This window comes from Haemorhous mexicanus, chromosome 1 (assembly GCF_027477595.1).
Source record: "Haemorhous mexicanus isolate bHaeMex1 chromosome 1, bHaeMex1.pri, whole genome shotgun sequence".
NCBI classification, from domain to species: Eukaryota; Metazoa; Chordata; class Aves; order Passeriformes; family Fringillidae; genus Haemorhous; species Haemorhous mexicanus.
This window is the reverse complement of record NC_082341.1, coordinates 153740845-153766917: the sequence shown is the minus strand read 5'-3', so window position 1 is coordinate 153766917 and position 26073 is coordinate 153740845. Positions and strand designations below refer to the sequence as shown.

The window sequence follows — 26073 nt, the reverse complement described above, 5'->3', positions numbered from 1 at the left end:
TTTTTCTTCTCTTAAATTCCTGGATGGTAACACATAACTGTTTGTGCTTAGGCAAATGCAATTTTGCTCTCTTTGTGGTGATGAAAAAAAGTTTTTCTGCAGCTGAGGAAAATACTTGATTAACTTTGGGGACAACCATTAAGCAATAAGTTATGTAACAGTGGTAAAAACTTAGATATGATGAAAATGAAACTTTCTGGGAATCTGCTGCCTCTCATCGTTGTTCCAATTATTAGTGAGTGCTCCTGGCTACCTAAATAGCATTGCCCTGTCTTTTATTATCTTAAAGAATTAGTGAACATTGTCAGTATTTGTATTTAAGGAATAGCCTTTGATAGGGTTTTTTAAAGCTTTTTTTTTTTTGCATTATTTCCTGATCATTTGCTTGTGCCCTTTTCAACTTTGCTGCCATATTTTTCATTGTTCTAACCTGTTAAAAATGGCATAATAGGTGACTTCAGTATGATAACTCGTGTTCTTTCTGAATGATTGCTTTTGGGATCTATGGTAACTTCTCCAAATTTTTTCTGTTTTTTCCTTTTGTACTTTTTGGGTTTTTTCCCAGCTGCACTGGTTTCTGAAAGTTTTCATCCCTTTTTCACAACTCATGATACAGGGCTTGGTCTTAGGGATGGGTGGTACTTTTGTGTCAGGCACTGTCTTCTCTTGTCAGTTCTGAAAAAATAGAAATTTTAGCTTCAAAAATTGTCTGAAACTCTCTAAAATGCTTTGCTACTCTGTGTGTTTCTTCATATCCTGCAGTACAAAAATTTGAACTGTCAGATAAGGTCGTGGTGCCCTCTGATAACTCCTCTTTGATGTGTCTCATATCCCTGTGTCTAAAATTAGAAGTGACTTTTGAGAACAGACTGCTTTTTTGTAATTATATCAGGATTTGAGTGGCTAAAAGACATTTTGAAGCTCTGCTTACAAGACCTAATCCTTTCTGTAAAAACCAGCCAGTGTGGTGAACAGCTTCCCTTTGACTGTCCAAGCCTTTAAGTGCCTGAAGTTAAACTGATTGATTCTTCCAGTTTTGAAGAATGAATTACTGTTTCTGTCCTTTAGGGCTATTTTTGGGTGAAGTTTGTCACTTGAAACACTTTGCAAAATGTGTTGGCAGCTTTAGAGTAATTTCAAGTACGTTTTATTGCTTTTGATTGTGCCAGATCCTGTGCACTAGGTGTCAGCATTGCTCTGCACTGCTGGTTCCTGGGACACAGAGCAGGAATCATCCACAGTTTCTGTGGCAGTCTCTCCTTGGCTGGCTGATTCCAAAGCAAGATTGTCATTCAGGCCAGAGGCAAAAGGAATTAAGTTACCTGGGACTTAGGCCAATACACTGATAAGCTAAAGGAGCACATGGTGGTAGTTCCTTATCAAGTTGGTTTCAGCTTTAAGCCTAACAGGACTTTAACTAAACTCCACCTCACTTGCTGGCAGTGTGCAACTGTATCATGGAATTGTTTAGGTTGGAATAGAGCTCAAGGCCAACATTAACTCAGCACTGGCAAGCCCAACACTAAACCATGTCCCCAAGTGTCACATCTACACACCTTTTAAAGCCCTTCAGGGATGGTGACTCCACCATGTCCCTGGGCAATCTGTTCCTATACTTGACTCTGAAGAAATCTGGGTCTGTGTCTTTCTATGACATTTTGCTACTTTAACATTATTTTTTGCCTTGTTGGGAAAAGCTCCCCTTGAACTCACTGCTTCCCTCCAAAACTTGCTTTGTGCAAGGCAAGTGGTGAGGCCCTGGCACAGCTTTGCCAGAGAAGCTGTGGATGTCCCATCCCTGGGAGTGTTCGAGGCCAGGCTGGATGGGGCTAAGAGCCAGCTGGTCTAGAAAAAAACATTCCTGCCCATAGCAGACATTTGGAACAAGATGATGTTTGAAGTCCCTTCCAACCCAAACAATTTTATGATTCTGTGATTCAATCTCACAGTGTATAAATCACAGTACGGTTTCATGGAATGAAAAATTTGTGGTTTTCAAGATTAGAGACATAAAAATCGAGACAGTAGTTTCTTGCTTTCATAGCCTGAGATTTCAAGATTAGATTTAATCTTCAAGGGATAAAAATCTTAGTGAATCAATAAATCTTGGAAGCGGTATATTTTTGCACTCCTTTCATTCACATGAATATCATGTTAAGTATCTTCCATAAAATGTGGAGCTGTTTAGCTGTTACTGACTGTTTTGACTGTTTACTTGTTAGTATCACTTACAAATAAAGTTGAAGCTGCAGAACTTCATCTTTGCAGTTTTTATTAACAGTTGAACCAAACTTAACTTTCCCTGGCTGCAGAAGCTGTCATGCCTGGCTATGTGCAAATCCCTGGCCTTCTGCAGCGTCAATGTCTGCTACTGTGTCTTTCCTCCTGTTTGTTTTTTAAAACTCAGCGCTCTAAATCTTTGATAAAAACCAGCCCTTTCCTCCTTTCCCTTCCAACTGCAGCTCTCAGAAGAGGAGAAGATCCAGCGTTACAGCATCCTGTCGGAGCTGTACGAGCGCATCGGTTTCCACCGCAAATCGGCGTTCTTCAAGCGCATCGCGGCCATGCAGTGCGCGGCGCCCAGCATCCCCGAGCCCGGCTGGAGGGCCTGCTACAAGCTGCTGCTGGAGACCCTGCCTGGCTACAGCCTCTCCCTGGACCCTCAGGACTTCAGCAGAGGTCAGTGGGATTGCCACTTTGCTGGCTTCCCATAATAATTTCCTTGAGAGATTTTATACTGCACCTAAATTGTTTGCTAATCCAAAACCACGGCAGCAGATAAAGCAGTTGTTTGACACTGTGCCTTCACTTTCTCTTAGTGTTGTTCCAGTAATTTCAAATTTCTGCAAGTCACTGCTGAATGTGTTGCTGTGGTTCCCTGGTTGCAGGAAGTAATTATGTGTTATTTATGAAAACTTAGTTTCTTATGTTTTTGAAAAATATGTTTCTCAGTACATAAAAAGGTCATTTAATATTCTGGATTACTTTTTCAGTTAAAGTGCCTTCAGCTGTTCCATCAGAAATTGTATTTCTTTTGGTTTTATAGCTGTTTGACAAAAAAGATTAAAAATCCTTTTACATATTTTTGTATATAGACACACATAGATACATATAATGTAATTAATAGGGGTAAAATATGTCACATTTTCCCACAAATGAGATCAGAGACAGCTAAATTGCTGCTTGGCAGCTCCTTTTGAGTAAACCTTTCCAAAACCTTGCATTGTGTATTGAGGAGCAGTTTTGGGGACCATTCCCTAAATGTTTTAGCTGCAGAAGAGAAGCAGGAAGTGATGGGCTGAGCTGTATTTGTGGATGGTTAGTGTTGGGGTTTTTTAAAACTGTTGTGATTTGCCAGACAAATTATATATGAGAGGAGGTAGCAAATGCCAAGTGCACTCGGTGGAAAGATGCTAAGAGTCTGGGAAGAAGGGAATGTGCTGGGAAAAATATGCTGTGACCTGGGATAGGACTGTGTTGGGAGAAGAAGTTGTAGAAGTTCTGCAAGAAATTATAGTTGAAATAGCAAAGAAAGGACATGACTGGAATTTATCTTTCATTTTACCTTACCTTCATGATGCACTGAAGCGCGTTGTCTCGTTTTTTATCCCCGAAATGGCTCTTTTAGAGACATATGGAAAGATCACTGCAAACTCTAAGATAGAAATGACATTTCACACATGAAAAATAATGAGACTCTCAAAATATAAACTCCGAAGGTTTGGTTGCAGTAAATATTCCTAAAACAGTTTGCCAAATGCTGATGGGTGGTATTACAAGGAAGGCTGTTGAAGTTTATGAAGTATCGAACATCTCAAAATATCTGTTATTTAAAAATTATTGCTGTTGCTTACTACTAAAAGCAGGTTAAACTTCTTGAAGAGTGCTGCATATTATGGTTCTGAAAGGAAGGTTATGTTAAGATCATCTATTTATTCTTCCCATAGATACTCTACAAATATAAAGTAATTCATAGTCTGAAATTTAAAGACTGGAAGTCAGGATATGTGCCTTGTGTTCTAAAGTTTTATTGCTTTTATTGGCTGGGAAAGCATTTAGAAAAAAGTATCTCTTGCTTGATCTTTAGAGAGAGTTAAGAATTACTGGGGAGTTTTCTTTCTTTACAAGGGCATGGAGTGACAAGACAAGGGGAAATGGCTTCAAACTGAAAGAGTAGGTTTAAACTGGATATTATGAAGAAATTCTTTACTGTGACGGTGGTGAGGCCCTGGCACAGGTTGCCCAGAGAAACTGTGGCTGCCCCATTCCTGGAAGTGTCCAAGGAATGGACACTTTAAGCCACCTGGTCTAGGGGAAGATGTTCCTGCCTATGGCAGGGAGTTGGAAATAGATGATCATTAAGGTCCCTTACAATCCAAACCATTCTGTGATTCTGTGATTTCAATTTCTGTATGAAATTTCGTGTCCATTGTCCAGAGAATTAAAAAAAAAAACAAAACAAAACCAAAAAAACTTTAAAGGTTTTGTTTATAATTTTGGTTTTTGGGGAGTGTTAACTTCGTCTTCAGAATTTTAGTTGTACATTTATTAGTCAATGGACTAGCATATAAAACAAAACTTGATTTCATGTTTAGATATTCAAGCAAATACAACAATCCTATTTTTTGTGTTGAGTACAAGGGTTGGATTTTGTAACAACCATTGGTTGATGGGTATAAGTGCCATGAAATTACTGCTTAGCTTGTGAAGAAAACCAAAACCAACGTGTTTGTGATGATTTCCAAGTTTACAATACATTAACTATAATGATGATAAATTGCCTGCATTTTTCCCAGGAACTCACAGGGGATGGGCTGCAGTGCAGATGCGTCTGCTCCATGAGCTGGTCTATGCTTCCAGGAGGATGGGCAATCCTGCCCTGTGTGTCAGGCATCTCTCCTTCCTGCTCCAGACCATGCTGGATTTCCTTTCTGACCAAGGTAGGATTTTTAAAGAAGCAGATATTTGCACTTTCTTCTGATCCACAATCAAATAATGTGACTCTGTTAGAAATAGAATTACTTTGGGAAGGAATAGAGAGCAGGGAAGTTGGGGAGTTCTGTGTATGCCTGAGTGGGTTGTTGATGGTAATCAGTCAACAGAGTTGAAATTAGATGATCTTTAAGGTCCTTTCCAACCCAAACCATTCTGTGTTACTAACTTTTACAAGCTGAATGTGATGGACATGAGTTAAGCAGTGTTTAACTGGGACAGTGGCCTTCAGTTCCTCTACATTTCTGCAGTTTATTTATTTCTTTTTAATTCAGCAATATATTTTAACAGGATTTGATTTGTCAGAGATTGGCAGTGCAATGAACGTGTCTGTGGATGATTTTCAGCAATGGGAATGATGGGTGTGAGGACCCTTCTGTGGCTTAGGGCCATGTAACATTTTCAGAATCACCTGAAAAAGCCAAAAGTGACAACTGTTGTTTTGTATTATGTTTCTTAGGAAAAATATTCCATATGACTTGTTTATCACCCACCTTAATGAGACCAATGATCTTAATGAGTGCTAAAGAATTTTAAAATTTGGTTTTGCTTCTCAGTAAGCTAGGAAAAAAATGCATTTCCCCAGTTACTCCTTTGTTTACAGTAAAGGGGGTGGAAGTAAAATGTGTCTTTTTTTTTTTTTTTTTTTTTTTCTTTTCTCCTTCAGTTATGGCCAAATGTCTCCCCTTAGTGACTCCTGCAGCAAAGAACTTTGTTGGCAAGCTTTAGGTATTTGCCTGCATTATTCCCTCTGTTTAGTGGCTCAAATCAATGCTGGAGGAAGGAGAGAAACTGATAAACTGGAATAAATTTGCTTTCTGCCTGTAGATCTTGCTGTCAAAAGGTCCTTGGATTTACCAGGACTTCCAGTGAAGCTTTGTTGATATATGTATGGAAAGTTGTGCTGAAGACAAGGTTTTAAACTCTTCCACTCTGCATTTCCACATGTGATATTGTTAATCCCTAATCCTAAAAAGGTTTGAACTCTCAAAGACAAGAATCTTCTGTGTTCTTTGCCTTCAGACATTGTATGTCTGAGTAAAGCTTCCAGTTTTATAAGGTCTAGGATAACTGTGATGTTTAGTGCCTTTGAAAAAATCAAACTAAATATTCTCCCATGTGCTTGAAAAACAGTTGAATATTTTTTTTCCTTCTCCCCTCAATGCATCCAAAATAGAACTTGCTGTTGAGTTTGGTATCTTCTGTTGATAAGAGATGCCAGAGGTGTATTTCTGGCCTGTATTTTTTTTTTTTTTGGTAGCTCTGCTGAGATTGATATTGTGTGACCATAGAATCATTAAGGTTACAAAAGGCCTCCAAGATCATCAAGTCCAACCTGATGTTGTGCAAGAGTCCATTTAGCATAGAAAATTACTTTAAATTTATAGTTCTTCTAAAAATATTGGAATATCAGCAAAAAATAAACCAACAAACCTTCAATTTTGAATTGTAGTAAAGGACAAAAGCAAGAGAATTGAAGGCAGAGGATTAGGTTACAGTTTTATTTACTGTGAGCTGTTCCCTTATAAACTGGCAAAAAGGTGTCAGAGTTCTTCTCTGATGCCACATGACTGAAATTTCCAGGTTTTATTAATCAATTGAAGGTTTAATTAGAAAACAGAAATAATGCAGTGGTGTTGGAGTTCAAGAGTGCTCAGATTTTCCTATTTTTCTCTGCTGCATAGAAAGTCACCAGTTCCTAAGGGTGGAGAAAAACTCACTCTTTTGGAAAGTCAGTTTTCACTTGAATGTGTTCTTTCCTAAATAAACTTCATCTTTTTAAAGCTTGTTACTGATTATCTGCTAAATCCTATTCTTGTATTTAAAGTTTGGGTAGTTTGCAGATCATTTTAAAATTAGACTAAAGAGAAGTGAAAACTCTTAAGCTGAGAGGAAGTTACCAGCTAAACATTTGGCTCTGGAACTTGACCTTGTAACCCTTTTTCTCTCTGAATTAGCTCTTCTAGACACAGAAAAGGAACATTTTCTCATTTTTAAATTTAATTCTGTTCATTTACTAGTTCAGTTGAAGCTGGGATACTGATTTATTCTCCAATTAGAAGTTCAGCTGCTGAGATTTATTTGTACCAATGAAATCGAGATCTATTAATTAGAAACTCTTGTTTCTATTAATGGAACACAAATGCATAGTCAAAACTGGTTTGTGTTTAAAACAAAATTTAATGTTTGAATTTTAAAATACAGCTTGTCTATGTTTACTTGAATTTACTTGAATCTCCAACCATACAGACAGGCAAATCTAAATAAAGAGTATCATCAAGTAAATGGGAGATGTCAGTCACTATTTTAACAACACGGAAGCTAAAAGTTTGATTTAAAATTAGCTGTTCAGTTGCAGAAATATGTAAAATGCAGTCTTCTGCAAAGCAAAAAGAGGTACTAAATTCTGTGTAAAACCTCTAATCTCAAGCTATTATGTTTTAATGGTAACAAGCCCTTAAGAATCACTTTCTTTAAATGAGAATTAAAATGTGCATTTGCAAAGTTGTTTGGAATTGAACCTATCTTTTGCATAATGCTTTTTGAAACAAAACTGTGTGCACAGCTCAGTGAATTTGAATTGAATAATGTCAGATATTTGGGAAAAAAATGCCATTATTTTACTGTGGCTCTTCACTGATACTATTAATACAACTTAAATGAGTTGTGGCTTGCATTGAGTGCAATTAATTCTGAGCTGGCTCATCTGTTAGGGGCTCTCTAAACACAGAATTATATGGAGACAGCTGCTGAGGAAATGTGACTGTCCACTCACAAGGCAGTCCTGTGGTGAACAAGTACAGAGTTGGGAATGTTTCTCCATTGCCTCTGGGAAGATTTGAGGTTTGAAAGTGAAAACTTTAAACTGCTTTCTTTTGGAAAATGAGGCACCCGTTTGAAGACCACTGAAAGACTTCGATGTTGTTCTTTTAAGGGAGAGAGGAATGAACTTTGGGAACATCAGGTGAACTTGGCCTGGGTACCAAGGAGCAGCCAATGGATTTTAGGGGAGCAGAGATGAAGGTCACCAGTGATGTGCTGTTCTGGGAGGTGGATGTGAGGTTGCCACTCACAAAATCCTCTCTAAGCAAGTGCCCAACCTGCCAAAAATCTGTGAGGTCTGCAAAGTGTTGGAGGCTTTGCTGTCCTTTGCTCCTGTGAGGCTGCTCCACCCTGCTGGTGCTGGGAGGGACCCTGGGGAAAGCCCCTGGCCCCCAGGGAGATCTCCCATGGCACTCTGTGAGCAGTGCTGGAGCCATGCTGGGGGTAACCCTTTCCTGTGCTTCTCGTTATCACTGCTGGCATTCTCCCTCTTTCCTGTTTTCCCCTTTCCTCCTCTACTAAGGAATGAAGTTATCACTTTGGATCCCAACATTTAACTTTGGTTGTGTTTTAATCTTCTTCTTTTTGGGTATGTTCAGAACCTAATTCCTTTCTGCATTGTGGATCAAGGCAAAACTTAGCTCTCCTCAGCTTGAGCAGATCAGAACAGTCCCTCACCCCCCTGCAAGTTCATGTTCTTTTAGACATTCAGCAGGTTTCCAGGATTTCAGGATTCCTGCTATTTGCCTCTGGTGGCAGGGATCTCCATGTGCTGAGGTGAAGTTTTCTCACCCACCATACATAGCATGGAATGAAAGTAGGAGTAGGAGTATTCCATTCTTTGTTTTGTGGTCTAATTCCTGAAAGATTCTCAAGGTTCATCTATTTTGTTGTTTGGGAAATAATGTGCATTTCTCAGTGTAGCCCTGCCAGTATCTTCCTGTCCTGTGGTTATTGTTGCTGCACTTGGACAGCCTTCACATCTGAGCTCTCAACTGCTCTGTCATGTACTCAAAGAATTAAACTACTGACTCTATGATGATTCTGCACTAAACAAGCAGAAGTAATTGTTCATCTGTTGACCAGGGGTTTGGATGTCTTTGTTCTTTAAAAAACTTCCCAGAGTATCCTGGTGTGTCTGTCCTTCCTCTGAGTGGTTGTTTCTTAAATCATTGGCTACTACTAAAGATGTTTATTCTCAGCCTGTACTGAGATCATTGTAACTAGTGAAGAATTTCTACCAAAATTTCTGCTGAATGCTGTTTCAGTTCCCCTCATCCTGTAGATGAGTTGGGAGGGACTTGTCAGTGTTGGCTGGGAAGGCCACCTTGATGCCTTGACAGCTTGGACTTGTTGGTAGCTGAGGGTCTTCACACCATTAATGTGAGAGCACCTCTGGAACCTTTTTTCTTTCAAGCCTGCTGTGCTCAGGTGAGATGTCAGCTGGCAGGATGAGGTTGTGCCCTCTGCAAAGAAGTGATGAGCTTGATCTAAGAGAGAAACCCCAAACCTTGTTCATCTTCAGAAATGATGGCTAAGCCTGGACTGAGTGTAATTTGGTGATGTCAGACGTGGTGTCTTACAACTCTTAAAATATGTCTTTCCATCTTGCATTTTGAAAGAGGAAATTATGCAGTATTTCAGACATTTTTATTTATAGAACAGATTGCATATGCATTCCCTCAGTGTCATTTAAATTTCAAATTGCTATGTGGAAGTATGGAAAATAAGGAAGAATATTAAACTGGGCTCCTGAAAATTGACAGCTAGGCCACAAGTGAATTTGGAAATGACTTTAACTCTTTGTAGCCCTCCTGCCAAGCAGCAATAAGGACCAGACTTGGTTTCTGAGGATCTTAAAATTGTAACATTGTCCTGAATTTCCATCCAAACCTGGGAAAATGAAGTGAAGCTGCACAGGCACTTGGTGGGTTCTACCTCCCCACAGAGATTGGGCTAAATGAGTTTCACTAGAGCAGGGGATAAGAATAACCTGTGAGCCTATAAATAACTTTTGTGCATGGAATAATTTAAAATGGCATATTTTTTCTGAGGGACTGCTGGAGCAGCTTGTGACTCTGTTCACCTCACTGCCTCCTGTTCTCTTGTTCAGATCTTGCTGTGACTTTCTGATTTCCCCATATTTTCAGAGCTGTAGCCAGAGTTGTTGAGAGTTTCAGCTCATTTCAGTTTGAGCTGATTGCTCATGGTTTCTCCCCTCTGTTTGCCATTTCTCCTGCCTATTCTCATAATGCTGCTCTTCTTTTTTTTTTTTTTCTCCCATTTTTTATATTTAGGTTAGAGGAAACAAGATTATAAATATTACAAATAAAGACATAAGCCCAGAAAAGATTTTGAGGTGTAACTTGCTCAACTCATGAAAAATAATGACTTCACACAGAAGCAGGAAGCCTGCCAGGACAGAAAGATAATTGAGGTATGGAAAGAGACACTCAGGAAAGATTGAGCTGTATCAGAACATTTGGATCAAGGTTTTCTGTTTAGGAAAGAAGATTCCAAGGCTGGTCCTTTCTCTACAGAGAATAAATCTGTGAAATTATTTTGAAATGTAATTAGAGGTGGTTTATGGTGGGGAATGATCTGAATTGTAAAATGAACAGTAATAAATTTCAGGTACCAGATAAGGTTCAAAAAGGCACTAAAAGCATTTTAATTTTAAACAGCTGAATTACAGTTGCAGTTAATTTTGTAAAGTGTTTTTATCCTCACTTTAGAATTACAAATGACAAGTGCATTGCTGTATTTTTTTAAGAGTTCAGGAGGGATGGAAGTTCTTCCAACTGATATATCTATGTCATAGTCTTCCTAGTGACCCTGGCCACAGCAGTGATTCTTTTTACAAGATTCATCACTCCCCTTACACCTCTGGGGCCCTCTGAGTACTAAGTGGCCCTGGTTGTGGATGCTTCTCTTGAAGTGAGGTAAACCAAATTCCATCCTTTGAACCCCTCTGGAGTTCAATAAATTTGGCTCAGTACTGGGTGCATTATAAGAAGCTCTAGTAAATACTAGTAGGTGTGTGGATAATTGTGATTTAATAGGAAGAGGTTGGAATGTCTTTGAAGCATGATTTATTTTCAAGGAATGATGGAACATTGAAATGAGTGTGATTTAGTTGATACAGTATTTCTGAATTTAAAAAAAGGCAACAACAAAAACATCTATGGGTATGTTGGTTCATTAATGATTAGAAGAGATAGAAACAAACAATAAGTGAATGAGTTCAGGGTGTTGAGGAAAGAGATTCCCAGTCATGTACTCAGCAATGACCAAATCATCCCTGTATTATCAGCACTTTTCAGCACAAATCTCAAAACACAGCCCCAGCCCAGCTACTGCCAAGGAAATTAACTCTACCCCAGCCCAAAGCAGCACTTGTCAAAGCAGATGTCAACTATTAGGAAACTGCCAAAGTGACAATATCACAATTTGTTGCCAAGCCAAGGTTTTTTGGAAGAATTTCTAGATTAGACTTGATTGTGATGATGTTACTTGAGAGTGGAGGGAGGATAAGAGATCCTGTGGTGGAATCCTGCTCTTCCAGAGTCTGCTGGTGCTGTCACAGGTAATCCCCAAAGCTGTGCAATGAAGGCACAACTGCTTCGCTCTGTCGTTTCTCTTCTGTGCTGCAATGCTTAAAATACTTTAAATTGCATTTAAATTAGGGCAGCATAGATCAGCTGTAGTGTGTAAATTCATTTTTGGAAAGGTAAATGTTACTGACTGCAAGGGCTAAAAAGAATGATGCTTTAATCAGACTGAACAGAGAATTTAGTGCAAATTAAAACTTGATGTAAACTTCAGAGTTGGAGTGAGGTTTACTTAACTGACACTGATGAACTGGTTTTAATGCACTGTGTTTTATTTCAGCTGACAAAGTACCTGCAAGTTGGTATTGCCCAACCAATAAACCTTTCAAAAGGGAGCTACTTTGGTTGGTCTTATAATATTCAAATTAACTGATTTCAGGATGAAGATGGAAATCTACAGTATAATTACCAGAGAATATTTATAGCAGCCTGGGTAGTTCTTAGCCATTACTTTGAAATATTTCACAGCTTCAGCTTAATGCCATATCTTGCCTGTGTACTTATATATAAGTAAGTGTATGTGTGTATATATATGTATAAAAATGTAATTAAACAGACTTGTCACCTTGTGTGTTTGATGTATAGCAGTGGCACAGTGTGGTCTAAGAATGAATATATTAAAAAAGCCTGAATGGAAATGCTTTCTGATGTGTTGGAATAAAAGACTTGGGAGATTTTATTTGAAGTAGAAGGAGACTTCTTAGAAGCCAGTTAAGTTTTATTCATCATGGTACTGTGACTTCTGCTGCTTTTCATCTGCTTCTGTGTTTTCATCAGTTCTGTGCTTTCAAACTTCAGCACTGTTGTGTTCCTGCTACTTCTTCCTGCTTTTTTTAACCCCCCACTTTAGAATGTCTCCCTGGAATTTGGGTTTTGTGGAGACAAGCCAACTTATTAAATAACTTTGCTCAAACTGCTTTATTAAGAGGGTGTGGTTTATTTACCTGAATTAAATGTCTTTTAGACTCTGATTTTCTTTGGATGTTTGAATGAAATGGAATAAACTAGCAACAGGAATAAAAGATTTAAATTCATTTGCACAGCACTAAATATGAAACGCAACAAATTTTTAAGTCATATGTTATATGACAAAAATAATGCACTGTGAATCAAATATTTAGCATTACAGACCAGCCTGAAAGTCTCACATGTGATTTATCTTTGCTTAGACTTGTGTGCCAGTGAGGTACAGACAAAAACTCCAGCCAGTGCCATAGCCAAATTCCTAGGCTATAATCAGCAGTTCAGTTGTTACAGTAAGTTAATGCTTTTTTATAGCAAAACTTTCCTATTAATTTTTTAAGGTCACTCATGAGCAAAATGAAGTCTTTGAGCTTTAGCCCAAAATTGCTGTCTTCATGTAGGTACCTCTGATCTTGAAGAAGTGTGATTTCCCTCAGTTATTGAGGGGAAAATATACAGGTGTGCAATTGGAGACACATTGCAAGGTTTTTATTCCAGGAAAAAAAAAAAGAAATCCCTTTGGGGAAGAGCTACTTCAATTGGACAGATGAAGACATGAAGAATTTGTGCTGTATTATTAAGTGCTAATTTTTTTTGTACCAAAGGAAGCTATTTTAGGAAGTGCTATATTACTAAAATTCAAATACATTTTATATGACATTTAACAGACTCAATACTACTCTTCACCCTAAATTCAAATTAAAGCACTGGAGTCAAGGCTGCTGTTGCAATTGGCAGTTTGTATGGAAAAAGAAATATCCATGTTTAAAAATGGATTATCCATGTACCTTAGTGAACTCCCCATGTGGTGTCCATTGGGTGTGAGTGGATGTGCCAAGGGAGGATGAGTGGGGTAGGAGTGATACTGAAGAGATGTTTTTACAGAAGGATGGGAAAAATCAACTGTACATTAGGAGAGAGAGCTGACATGTCTTCATTTTAAGTTTTTCAGACAGTTTCCCAGTTTTTTCAACAATTAAACCATCCTCTTCTGAAGCAAGTTTAGATCACTGGTGGAGACATTGAAGTTTTGAATCCTGATAAACCTTTCTTGCCAAATTCCTCATTTTCCTCATTCCACATTGCATAACAGTATATGGGGGAAAATGTCCTGCAGAAATGAATTTGTTGTTCCTTCCATCCTCTGTCTCTGCTTCTTCCACATGAAATCCAGATTCAGATGTGTTTAACAGTTACACCATTGTATCTGGGAATATTTACAAAACAGGCCTTGCCCATAAGCAGCATTACAGCAGTCCTGAACTTCATTTTTTGTTATAGAAGTTATCTATGTCTAATTTATTCCACTTTTTGTAAAGGTAGGACTCCTGGTGTTCCTTAACCTGAAAAAAGTAGCATTGATTTCAGTGGTTTATCTACTGATTTTGTGTGCACCAAATGTATATTTTTAGTATTGAAAGTATGCAGACATCTGACGTTCTGAGATGTGGTGGAGAACCAGACACTGAAATTTTTAATGGTGTCTTTATGAATTGTCTTCAGCTATGTCGATTTTTTAAGTCAGATTTTAAATAGAAATATTTTGGTGCGAACTAGCAGGGACTTCATGTGTATGCATTTTATACAATTTTTAAAACCCTAGTAATGGAAGACTGTGATGTGTTTAGTAGTCTCTTCCTATTCTTTGTCTCTGTGGCAATCTTTTTAGAAGTGGAAAACATTCTGCTTCTAAAAGACAGCTATTTTCATTCGTGTCTAAAATATTATTTTCTTCCCCTTTCCTGCAAAGTTAGTAGTAAATTGAGAACTTAGTTTTCAAAGATGAGCTATTACACAGCAAATAACTGAATCCTTTGTGTGGGTGGAGTCAGTCTCTGATATAGTTCATGATGCTCTGTTCATGAAAGCAGATCTAACTCTTCTCATAGCATAGATTAATTATTTTCTTCTAGTTTCTGCTCTTTTCTGTGTCAAACAGCGAATTTCATTAGTCTCTGCTGTGTATTTAGGGATTTATGTTGCTTGATTTCTTAAAGAAATGGGATTCATACTCTCTGGTGGCTGCCAGTGCCTTTCTCCCTAAGAACAGCTTTGGAGTCAGTGGGGAACACACACATTTATTGCAGTAGTGGGATGAACCCTCAGGGTTCCTCTGTTGCTGTCAAAGCAGCTTGTTCAGTTATGAGATTTCTGAGAAGTTTGAAGTTGTGCTTACCTGCTCCATGTATTTTTCAGAAAAATATTAATGGTGCTGTTTGTTACTGAAACTAGAAAGTGCCATCACCCAATCCCTGTCAGAGTTAATGGGGTGGAAAAGCAGAGGGTGCTGCCTGCAGGGAGAGGAGCTGCTCTGTCTGCTGAGTTCCAGCCCTGGTGATGCAGGAGTGGATTATCCTGCAGGTCCTGCCCAGGTGCTTTGCTTACACCTCTGGCCTGGCTGTGCTTGGGAAAGGGAGATGCCCTGAATACACAAATGTGGTGCTCCCTGCCCAAACCAGAGCTCAGGCACTGCCTGAAAGGCTGAGGAGCTTTGCCCACCCCCTGCAATCTGTGATTAACTGCAGAGTAAAATGTGTGTGGTGGTTGCTGTCTGTGAATAATCAATGTATTTTGTGGCCTTTTTGAAATTCTTTGGTTTAAAGAGTACACTGCATTTTCATGGCAGAGTGAAACTGAAGATTCCCCTGGAAGCAGACAAGGACTTTCTCTTCTCTAGGGCTCACCAAGCAACTCTCATTTTGTGTGGATGTGTGAAGGAAATATCACAGAATAGTCTGAGTTGGAAGCAACATTAAAGTTACCATCTCTGCTTTGAGCAGGGACACCTTCCACTATCCCAGGCTGCTCCAAGTCCCATTCAGCCTGGCCTTGGACACTTCCAGGGATGGGGCAGCCACAGCAACCTGTGCCAGAACCTTACTAGCCTCAGAAAATAGTTCTTTTTCTAATATCGAATCTGAACCTGCCCTCTGTCAGTCTGAATCCATTTCCCCTTACCCTGTCACTACATGCTCTTGTAAAAAGTCTCTCTCCATCTTTCTTGTACGTTCCCTCCAGGCAGTGGAAGGTCATATCTATGTTTATGGGTGCAAAAACGGCTTTTTCTCTTGATTTTTTCCTATCATCAGACTGCCTTTTCTGTCTTGTTATATATTACTGTTCACTCATTAAGGAAATGTTTGAGTCTGTCATGAGAATGTTGGGTCTGCTGCAGGAGCTCTCCTCAGACTTCTCCTTTGTGACCATTATTTGATGTCTTCAAGGGAGAAGGAGAAAGCTCAGCCAGCACAAACCACCCTGGGCAATGAGGGTGTTTGTTAAAATGTTGATTCTGGGCCTATCACTGAGGTAAAATTGGAGTCAGAAGGTGTTGAGCTATTTGTTTTCGCTATTTTAGTGAGCTCCATAAGGACATGAAGTTGTTCTAGTGGGATTGGTGGGTCAGACAGGAAATATTCCCTTTCTTTATTTCACCTGGCTGTAGATTGTTCTGCAGGGGACACTGTGACTTAATCAAGAAAACATCAACCAATTGTTACCAAAGAATAAATGTTGTGTTTTTATTCTTTGCCTTGGGTAGTGGTTGAACGCAAGTACAGCTATTTTAAATGTCTTCAGATATTCAAGAGCACAGTTGCAACAGTTGTGTTCTTCTAATTTTCTCTGTTATCTGCCAAGACATGAACTGCTGTTTGTGTTACACTGTTAAATCACAGTTACTAAAGTGCTTAAAAATGTTAGTCTATAACTGACCTTCTGTCCTGTCCTGGTCTGATTTTTCAATGGCTCCATTATTGTGAGTTACTGCTCCACAGGACTGTGAAACGAGCAGAAAGTCTTGTCTTTAACACATTTAGTAGCTTTCAATCACTAATGGTTTCTGACTGTGCATCTGAAGCTCTCAGATTTTTGTGTTCTCGTATTAGAAGAAGGTTTGAAGCAGCATGGACACAAAACCAGTGCTTGTTATGTTGAGGTGAAGTAGTTGAGCAATGAAATTCTAAGAGTATGGGTGGAAGAAAGTTGCAAATATTTTGGTTGTCAGAAGCAGTCAAAGCCAATTTGGTATGAAATGGGGAAAATACAGTGAGGTTGTACTGAACAAACTGAGCAGAATGTGCTCACGTGCCAGTGCTGCCAGAGGCTCTGCATTCTGTGATCCTGGTCTTTCAGTGAGTCTGGAGAGAAAGTGAGGGGAAAAAAATTGTGAACATAGTTAATCCAGATGAGAAAAGCTGTCACTCCTCACTCAATAAATGAGTCTCTAATACCTACACAACAGTATCCAGTAGTGCTCCCAGCTGCAGGACAGGCTTTTAAAGCTGTTGAGGTGAATTCACAGGTCACAGGATCAAGTGGTGATTGCCTTCCTGCTGACCTGTATGAGCATGAATGCACCAGGTGGGTAAAGACCTCCAAGAGCAGCTGGGTTTTGTCCCTTCTTTTCAAAAAGGTCAGTGCTGGTGATAACAATCACAGAAATCTCCTAACTGTGGGTCAGGAGTGAGGTTGAGGGGTTCAGTGGCTCCTCCCAGGAGGTTCTGTCAGAACAGGATGTCAGGCAGCCAGAAGCTGTGAGAATTCAGAGCTGCAATCTCTGTAGCCAGTTTTTGGCAACCATTAAGGCACAGAGATCAGGGAGCTGAGGTGCTCCTGAGGGAGAAGGTTCCAGTGCTGGATTTCAGAAGTGGCTCTTGGGCAGGATTAGGCTGCTCTTTTGCATTGTGAATGCTTCCCATCATGTCTTGCTGACGTGGATTCCTCCAGCATTTTGGCTGAGATGTGGTGCTAAGAAAAGAACTGAGCTGCTGGCCTGGCAGCAGCATGTTTAAAGCTGTGTTTCACACCACATCAACATAGAAAAATGGTTTGGTTTGGCTTTTTTCTCATGGAAAGTGTGGGGCACTGCTACCAGGAAATAACCATGTGACTCAAAAATCTGTAAACAAATTCTTACAAATGGCAGCCTGCTTTCTTGGAGAACAATAACTGACAGTGTTTCACACTGGGGAATGAAAGGCAGGGCTCTGGGATGGCAGACCTTTGGTTTCAAGCACAATTAAGCAGATGCTGTAGCATTACCTTCATCATTCCTGGTAGCTGTGAAGATTTCCATCTGGGTGAATTCTGCTTGCACTATGCTCATAATATGGCAAATAACCTGAAATTTTGATGGTAATACTCAGCCTTGAACCACTGCAGCTCCTGGCTGTGCTGTGCTGCTCTGAGTCTATATGGATGTCTAATTAATGTGGTTTTGGGAACATTCCCTACAGGCAATTAAAATGTGGGGAATGGCTCAGTGAAACACAGACACGAGCAAGGCAATTTGTCAGTTATGTGCCATTAATTCCACAGTGAAGGGGATTACAATCAATGTTGATTTGCTTTGAAGGAGTGTGTACTCCTGTGGCTGTAGAATTCACAAACTGAGCTGGATTGGTGTGGGCAGCACAAGCATTGCTGGATGTTTGTGCTTTTCAAGGCCCAAGATGGTGTTTTGGGCAGGTTTTGGTATTTTTGGCACAGTTTACAGGATATGTTTCTTTCACATTTTTCTCACTCCTCCCTCTCACAGCTGCTGTGCAGCATTTTTTACCCTTTCTTAGATATGCTCTCTCAGAGGTGCCACCAGCATAACTGACTGGCCCAGCTCTGGGCAGCAGCAGGTTTGGTTTGGGGTTGTCTGGAATGGAGATGCCCTGGTGCCTTCTCCCAAAGGTCACTCCTTGCTGCCAAAACCTTGCTGAATAACCCAGTTAACACCTCAGGTTTTTCTGGTAGTACTACTACTGATAGCTAATTGTTATCACCCTCCCCTTTCCTATTTAGTTTTATCATTGAGTATTTTGATGTTTTAAGTATTTTCCAGATACAGTTTTGATATTGAATAATTATTTCTGTTGGTAGCATGTACATGGAACAGCCTGGTCTAGTGGAAGGTGTCTCTGCCCATGGCAGGGAGGTTGGACCTTAAGGTTCCTTCCCACACTCTTTGAATATTCACTTCAAAACAATATAGGTCTTTTCAGCTGCCTCATTCTCCTCTCTAAACAAATGCTGCCAGACTTTTCTCTGTTTGCAGATTTCCATTTCATCAGAGAAATAGGGAATCATAAAATTGTAGAAAGGTTTGGGTTGGAAGGCAACATAAAGATCAAATACAATTTTGTGTTGAGGATTTATATTTCCAAATAGACTTATTTTTTTTCTGGAGACAGTTTTTTGTATTGTTAAATATAATTGCTAGATAAAACTAATATGCAATCATTGGACATTCTTGAAGATAACCCAAATAATATATATTTGTTTGAATGTTCTTGTATTTTTAAGCAAAACTAAAGAAAATCTTTCCTGTTGTTATGATTTAGTAGCATAACACAGTACAATAATTTTGAGGATTAGATAGTTTTCACACAAGTTAATATCAAAAGTAATTTGTTTCTCTTCATTGCCTTTGATATTATTTAATCTAATGTTTCAGAGCAGTCTTTGTTCCCATTCAATGCTATTATTAATAACCTTAATGTGTGAGGCTGATTGTTTTGTTTGGATATATAGATTTAATAGGTGGAATGGTAAAAAATTGTATTTTGACAATAAAAAACCCTAAAAAAAAGTAGGTATAGACTGACACTTGAAAAATTCTGAGAAATCTAGAAAACTCTTTTGCTTAAGGTCACTTAATTATATTTGATCCATCTGTCGAGGTTTACCATAACTCCAAGTGCTGAATGCAGAAATTAGTTGGCATGCCAGTTGAGTTATTTTGTACAAAAAAAGGCTATAGTCTCAAGTAAATGTGAGTTTGAAATTGTTTTTCAATTTTATTTTCTAGAAAAGAAAGATGTCACGCAGAGCTTGGAAAGCTACACGGCAAAATGCCCTGGGACAATGGAAGTCATCACTCTTCCAGATGGTTTGAAGCTACCTCCTGTTCCCTTCACCAAATTGCCTATTGTGAAGTAAGACCAAAACACAATCTTTAGCTTTTTCACAGTACCTGTCAAATTTTAAGGGATACTGAAAGGATGCAGTCATCTCACTTTATGCATGTGGATCACAGGAACATGGAAAAATGTCAAAATGTCAAATTGTTTTGAGAGCTCTTGATCAAAAATAGAGCCTTTGACCAGAAAATACTTTGGGGCCTTTAGTTTCAGAAAGAGAGAAGTTTTGTTTTTTGAAGAACTGTCCTTCAACAGTTTCTTATTCAATTGAAGGAAGCTATTTTGCTGCAGCTGAGATTTTAGTTGAATACTTGATCATTTCAGTACTGAAGGTCCACGAGGTGGATGCAGTCTCCATCCATAGAGCTTGGAACTCACCTGGAAATGGTGCATTTTGTACCTCTCCCTTTCCAGATGCTGCATTTTCAAGCTGGTACCTTCACTGGCCTGTTCTAAATCTCAGTTCCATTCAGGCACATCATGCAGTCAGGCCAGTGGATAATAACTTGTTCAGGTTGAAGCCTGGCATGAGACATTAGAGAGAGTCAGAGAGAAAGTAGCCCCTGGGTATCAATAACAGAAGAGTGAAAGAAAGTATTTTCTTTTTGGAGGAAAGATAATTCCTATTCAGAAGAAGTGTGCTGAATGGTGAAGAAAATGGGGCAAATGCTGATTGAATCCTCCTTCATGGGAGTCATGAATTTAGTCATAGCATCACAGAACCATGGTATAGTTAAAACTGGAGAGGACCTTTGAGGTGATCAAGTCCAACCATCAACCCAGCACCACCACCATGTTCACCATTCAACCATGTCCTCAGATGCCACATCCACACATTTTTTAAACTCTTTCAGGGATGGTGACTCCACCACCTCCCTGGGCAGCCCCTTCCAATACTTGACAACCTTTTCCATGAAGAAAATTCTTCTAAGACCAAATTTAAACCTCCCCTGGTGCAATTTGAGGCAGTTTCCTCTTATCCTGTCACTTGTTACCTGGGAGAAAAGACTGGAAGAAGAGGGCAGTCAGAACTCTGGCAAGAGATTCCCAAGACTTCAGTGGGAAAGATTTCATGTCAATTAAAATGTTATGTGTGCTGAGAGAAGGGGACAAACATCCACTTGCATTATCAACTTGTCTTGACCTGGCTGTGCTTGGAATGTTGGGAATTGCTCCTTCTGTTTTGCCATGGGGAGAGGAACCCAGCATCAGCTTTATTTAATATTTAAGTGAGGAACCCAGCATCAACTTTATTTAACATTTAAGAACTGCTGCTCCTCTCCTCCTCCTTCTTGTCTGTTAAAATTTCTATAAAAGCCATAGTAATAAAAATTTGTGCTCCAATAAAATCTTAGTTGAATTTAGATGTAAAGGCTCTGGTTACATCTGCCCAGCAGATCTGGTGCTGTAGAGCTGCCCAGCCCATTGGGAACCAGCTGTGCTGCTGGACTGCAGAGCTCTCTGAGCTAAATTGTGCTAATTTTTTTGACATCAATTATAAATGTGTGGAAATACCATTTTGATGAATGTTGAATAACCTCAGCTTATGATTCAATCCATGTTAGAGCCCTCTAGAAACACACATTTACTGATGGGGATGACTTCTATTTACTGCTGGCATTTCATGGTCTACGAGTTTTAATCCATTTAATGTGGGGTGCATATTTTGGATGTGGATTTCTTAATCAAAATACTGTCAGACATGGAAATGCCACAGTGAAATAGGAACACAGTGGCAATGTTGCCTTTTCTCCCCAGTACTTTAAAGTCAATAGAAAAGATTTGGCAAGGTAAAATCTTTATACTCCATTACTCATGTTCAATATAAAATCATTGTCTGGTATTTTCTCAGATAAAAAATGCACTATTCCCATTTTTATGGTTTACCTGTGTTAAAGGTAATTGTCTTACTAATATATTTAAAAGCAGAATTTTTTCTTTCTTTTTACCTCTGCTGCTTTTAGTTGTCCTTACATACTTTTCTTACTACTTCAAATTAACTCTGTGCCATTTTTTCCCTTTCCTTCTGTTTACTTAGTATAGTGGGATTTCTTAAAAACAACAAAAAATTTTCCTTTCCCATCTAAGCAAGGTTGTTTTTAATTAACATTTTCCAAATACAGGATTTTTATCTTCTGGGTAGCTAGTGAAATCAGTTAGTAATTCTTAATTGTCACTCATTTGCATTCAGTGGTGTCAGGCCAGGGGACATGACTGAAGCTTTTCACACAAAGGAATTAAAAATCTGCCCTCTTCTATGTCTGACCTGTGAGGGTAGAGCTCTCTGATGCATGTTTGAGGAACATTCCTTCCACTGTCATGCATTCAGGTAAAGCAGGTTATCCACCAGTATTTATATAATAACCATGAAGGAGTCAAAGCACTTTGCTCTGTATATAAAATAAAATTCCTTTTTATTACCTCTATATCAAATTCAATGTTTGTTTCCTCAAATCAGTTTAATTCACATTTTTGCTTTAAGTTGCATTCTAATTTGTAAAAACCTCTATCAGAAGAGGTTTTAAAATATGAAATATCAGGGGTCTCTTACAGTTTCCTTCTTATTCCTCAGGTTCATTGTCTGTGATTTTACACATGATTTTGATGCTGACACTAAGTATCACCAATATGTAACATATGGATGTGATTTATTTCTTGTTCAACCTACTTTTAGTGTTATTTAGTAATTTCTTAGAAGGTGTTTTGTTTCACAGGGGGAACTTGTCTGTGTTCTGTTACTCTTACAGCTGCATTATTTTTCAGCAGAAACACATTGTCTTGGTTTCTTGTGTCTGTCTACTTTCTATTAGTGTGATACTGATATTTCTGTTCTTTACTGTGCTGAGTTCCTGATCTGAAGTAATTAGGTGTCCTACAGATTTAGAGAATGCTGCTGATTTTACTGAATATCCACCAATTTATTGCTTGTTCTTCTGCTCAAGATTTAGTCTTTACTTTCCCCTGAGCATTGGAAGAGCATTGATTTCCCTGCATGGGACTGTAGGAACTGGGTCTAGCAAGGATGCAACCTAATAAATAATTTGTTTTCTATTTGTAATTGCTTTCTGGTTGTTTAACAAACCCCCTCAAAGTTCTGGGACATTTCCTTCCTTCTGCATTTTCACTGTATTAAAATCATCTTTATTCACTGTGGAGAAGTTTCTTTGTTTGTGTTGCCCAGGAAATCTTGTCTGGATTCTAGTTTGGGCTTAAGTTGAATATTTGGCTGCTTTCTCTACTGGAGTTGTAGTTTAGTCTGTATTCAAAAATTAATAGCTGGATTTCAAATCACTGTTCTGGCTAGTTTTGGTTTTGTTGGTTTCTAAAGAGGATTTTTTTTCCTTTTGTTATTTGTTTTCTGAGTTTCCTTGGGTTGGTGTTATTTCCTTTTGTATTGTAAATGTTTGCTCCAAGTGTTCCATTTCAGGTATTTTATTCTCAGACTGATATTTCATATTTATCAGTTCTTTTTTAACACAGTCACCTGTTACAAATTAGAATAAATGAAATAATTAGGAATTATTTTTACTCTCCAGATCTGTGAAGCTCTTGAACCTCCCAATCAGTCTCCGACCTCACAAAATGAAAAGTTTACTTGGTCAGAATGTGTCATCCAAAAGCCCCTTCATATATTCTCCAATTATTGCTCACAGTCGTGGGGAAGAACGAAATAAGAAAATAGGTAAGATAATTACAGTATTTTCTGTTCTTCTGTTAAATTAGAGAATCTTCTGTGGTCAAGGAAAGCAAACTTGAACATTGCTGTCTTTCATTTGAGATAACCAGTTTTTGAGCCTCAAGTCCTGAAGGAATAAAGCTTTTTTTCTCTGGGGCACAGTTTCATATTCAAAAGAGGAATAAAGTCTCATAGATGGTAATATTGATTTTTCAAGAAAGATAAACTAGTTTTATTTCCCTCTCAAACAAAAGAGAATTCAGGGAAAACTTAGTTCTGACATGCTCTGCTTGGCAGCCACCACAGTTTCAGTATCCTGAGGAAATGCACTGTTGTGGTTTTTCCTTTTCCTATTCTGATTTAACATAAACTCAGAGTGATGAACTGTCTGATTGGTCCCTTTTACTTAAGGACAGATCAGCCAAGAGAAAGTTTTTAAACCCTGTTAGGAATATTATTAATTTTCTTTTTATAAAGATTATAAAGCCTTTCAGTGCAGTAATTATGCCATTGGAAAAAGATTAGAAGTTTGTTTAAATCCTGGATTAAGTGACAAATATTGGTAGTTCTTTTTGTGGCTTTTGTGCCTCTCACATGCGTGATAATTTTTACCAGAGGCATCAATGTCAGAACAAAAAAGATTTGTGTGACTGTGGAAGAGAACTGACTGTAAAACCTTCAGAAATTTGCAGGATGTTTTATCTTAACTTGGCTCCTTGTTCATCTGGACTGTGCCTTCCTGCAGGGCCAGTTCTCCAAGAGTCTCTGTGGGTTCCTCTTTCCAGCAAAAATGGGCTGTGCCCCTGCTGAGGACCTGCTTATGAGTCAGGTGAAATCCCTCACCCTGGGAAGAACATGCACGTTTTCCAGTTGGGTTTGTGGTGCTGTGTATTTTCAATAAACAGCTGAAACAGGAATGGTTGGGATGTGCAGAGGCAGGGATGATGATCTGGCAGTTTGGACGCACTTGGCTCAGTGTGACTTTGCTGCAGCACTACTTTCCTTTCAAAAGAGAAAGGATAAAAATTAAAAAAAAGATTAAGAAGAATTAGTTAAAGGATAAATTGAAAAAATGTGCACATAGGGGAACATCTTAAAGTGCTCTCTTGATTTCTCTTAATAATTAATTGAAAGTTTAATTATTATAAAATTTTCAACGTTTAATCTCTTAGCTATAGCGTGTCGTGTTTTTTTCATTTAAATAAAACCTTGTTCCCAGTTTTGTCACATCATTGTCCAAAGCAGTATTCTCATTCCTTGATGGATACAAAAGGAACCTGCATTTTTGAACTGGTTAGCATTTGTTTCGGTGCTTTGTGTACCGTAGGAGATTTACATTTTACAGTGAACATTCTTCTTTTAGGTTTTTATTTAGCCTAAGGAGATGTCTGATTGCTTCTGATCCTGTACAGCATTTGTCTTTTGAAGTATGTAAACATTGCAGTCACTGCTAAAAGCCTCTAATGTTTCAAAGTTTAGCAAACAAAAGAAAATTCAAAATAATAGCAGATACTTCTTTTGAAAGAAGCTGAGAAATTTATTAACTTCGAAATTAATGAGAGTATTTTAATGGCATGTATTTAACATTAATTAAAAACAACAATAACAAATGAACTGTTTGTCTTACATGGAGATAATACTCCATATTTTGGTTAAATTATTGTTTTACAGCAAAGGAAATCAAGCACTGCTGACAAACCAAAGGGAAACAAAACCCTTTAGAAAGTCTTGAAATGTTTTCAGCTTTCAACTTGATAAGCTTTTCTGATTGGAAACAATAACAGGGATAATTATATTGTAGTTCAATTGCTTTAATAGCATGCTAGTAGTAAAAAATAAACCTCCTGATTTTTGACATGAAGTGTTTTGTTGGTTTTGAGTGCTGATAGTCTAAAGCAGCAAGAATATATAATATAGTTCTGTTAGTAAATCCAGCAGCTCTGTTGTACCTGTATTAGCTGACACAAATATAGCTCATTTTACCTTTCCTTTCAAAACCTTTTCCCCCAAGGAACAATTCTGTAGCACTGCCCTGGTACATTTTTCACAGGGGATTTCAATCTCATCTCCAAAAACCTCCATTGATTCAGACTCCACCATGTCCCTGGGGAGGTTGTTCCACTGAATCACTGTTCTTACTGAAACAACAAAAAATTGGTAAGAAAATAAAACCTGTTTCAGTCCAACTGGTGTCTGTTACCCTTGGTCTTCTTCCTGTGGCTCCTTGTGAGGAAAGAGTTTCTGTCCTCTTTAAGCAGCCCTTGAAGTTCTGGAATACTGTGATGATATTGCCCCTGAGCCTTCTCTTCATCCCAGAGAGGATATCTCACTCTTTACTCCTTCCTCATCAGGGAGGTTCTCCAGTCCTTGACCACCTTTGTGGTGCTCCTTGGGATCCTCTCCAGTCTGTCTGTGTCCCTCCCAGCTGTGGGGACCAGGTCTGGACACAGCTGTGCCTGACAAGCCCAGGGTGGAGTAGAGTGATCACCTCCCCCTCTCTGCAGTGGAGAAGCAGAGGGACTCTCAGAGCCCAGAGCAGAGGGACTCTCAGAGCCCAGCAGGGTGATGAGTGGAGGGATTGTCAGTCAGGGATCTGTTATAGGGGAAGGATGGAACCAGGTCACTGCATGCACCAGGAAGAAGGTTCCTTCTCCTCCTGTGACAAGTAGGACTGGCACCTTCTACAACAGGGGTGAGGCTCTGGAATGAGAAGGCCAAACAACTGATGAGGTGGCTGAGGGTCCTTCTGGGGCAGAGGGACCTCCTGAAGCAGCACCACCTGGACCCTGCATCACAACCTCCTCTGTTAGCAGGAGAAGAAGGGTGGTCCTCACAGGAGACTCCCTCTGTTTTAAGGAGGGCAGAGAGCCCCATGTGCAGACCTGACCCAGCTCAGGGAAGGTTACTCTCTCCCAGGAGCTCAGGTAAGGGACATCTCTGGAAAATTCCAGCTAGAAAGACCCTCTGATTCCTGTCTGCTGTTGATTGTTCAGACTGACAGCAACAAAACAACAGAGAGAAGTCCAAGGCCAATCAAAAGAGACTTCACAGCCCTGGGACAGTTGGTGGAGGGATCAGGAGCACAGGGAGTGATTTC

The 26073-nt window shown here is 39.1% G+C and overlaps 1 protein-coding gene across 6 annotated transcripts in view; it reads left to right on the top strand.

The window, feature by feature from the left end:
- Positions 1–26073, top strand: part of TRAPPC9 (trafficking protein particle complex subunit 9) — a 444261-nt gene that overhangs the window by 24055 nt on the left and 394133 nt on the right. For all 6 annotated transcript variants that reach the window (XR_009489416.1, XM_059867583.1, XM_059867590.1 and 3 more), the window contains 4 exons: positions 2463–2679; positions 4797–4940; positions 19189–19315; positions 22837–22982. Coding sequence is in view for 5 of the 6 variants with exons in the window: in XM_059867583.1 (XP_059723566.1) it covers positions 2463–2679; positions 4797–4940; positions 19189–19315; positions 22837–22982 (634 nt within the window). In the remaining variant the exon portion in view is untranslated. The remainder of the gene's footprint in view (positions 1–2462; positions 2680–4796; positions 4941–19188; positions 19316–22836; positions 22983–26073) is intronic.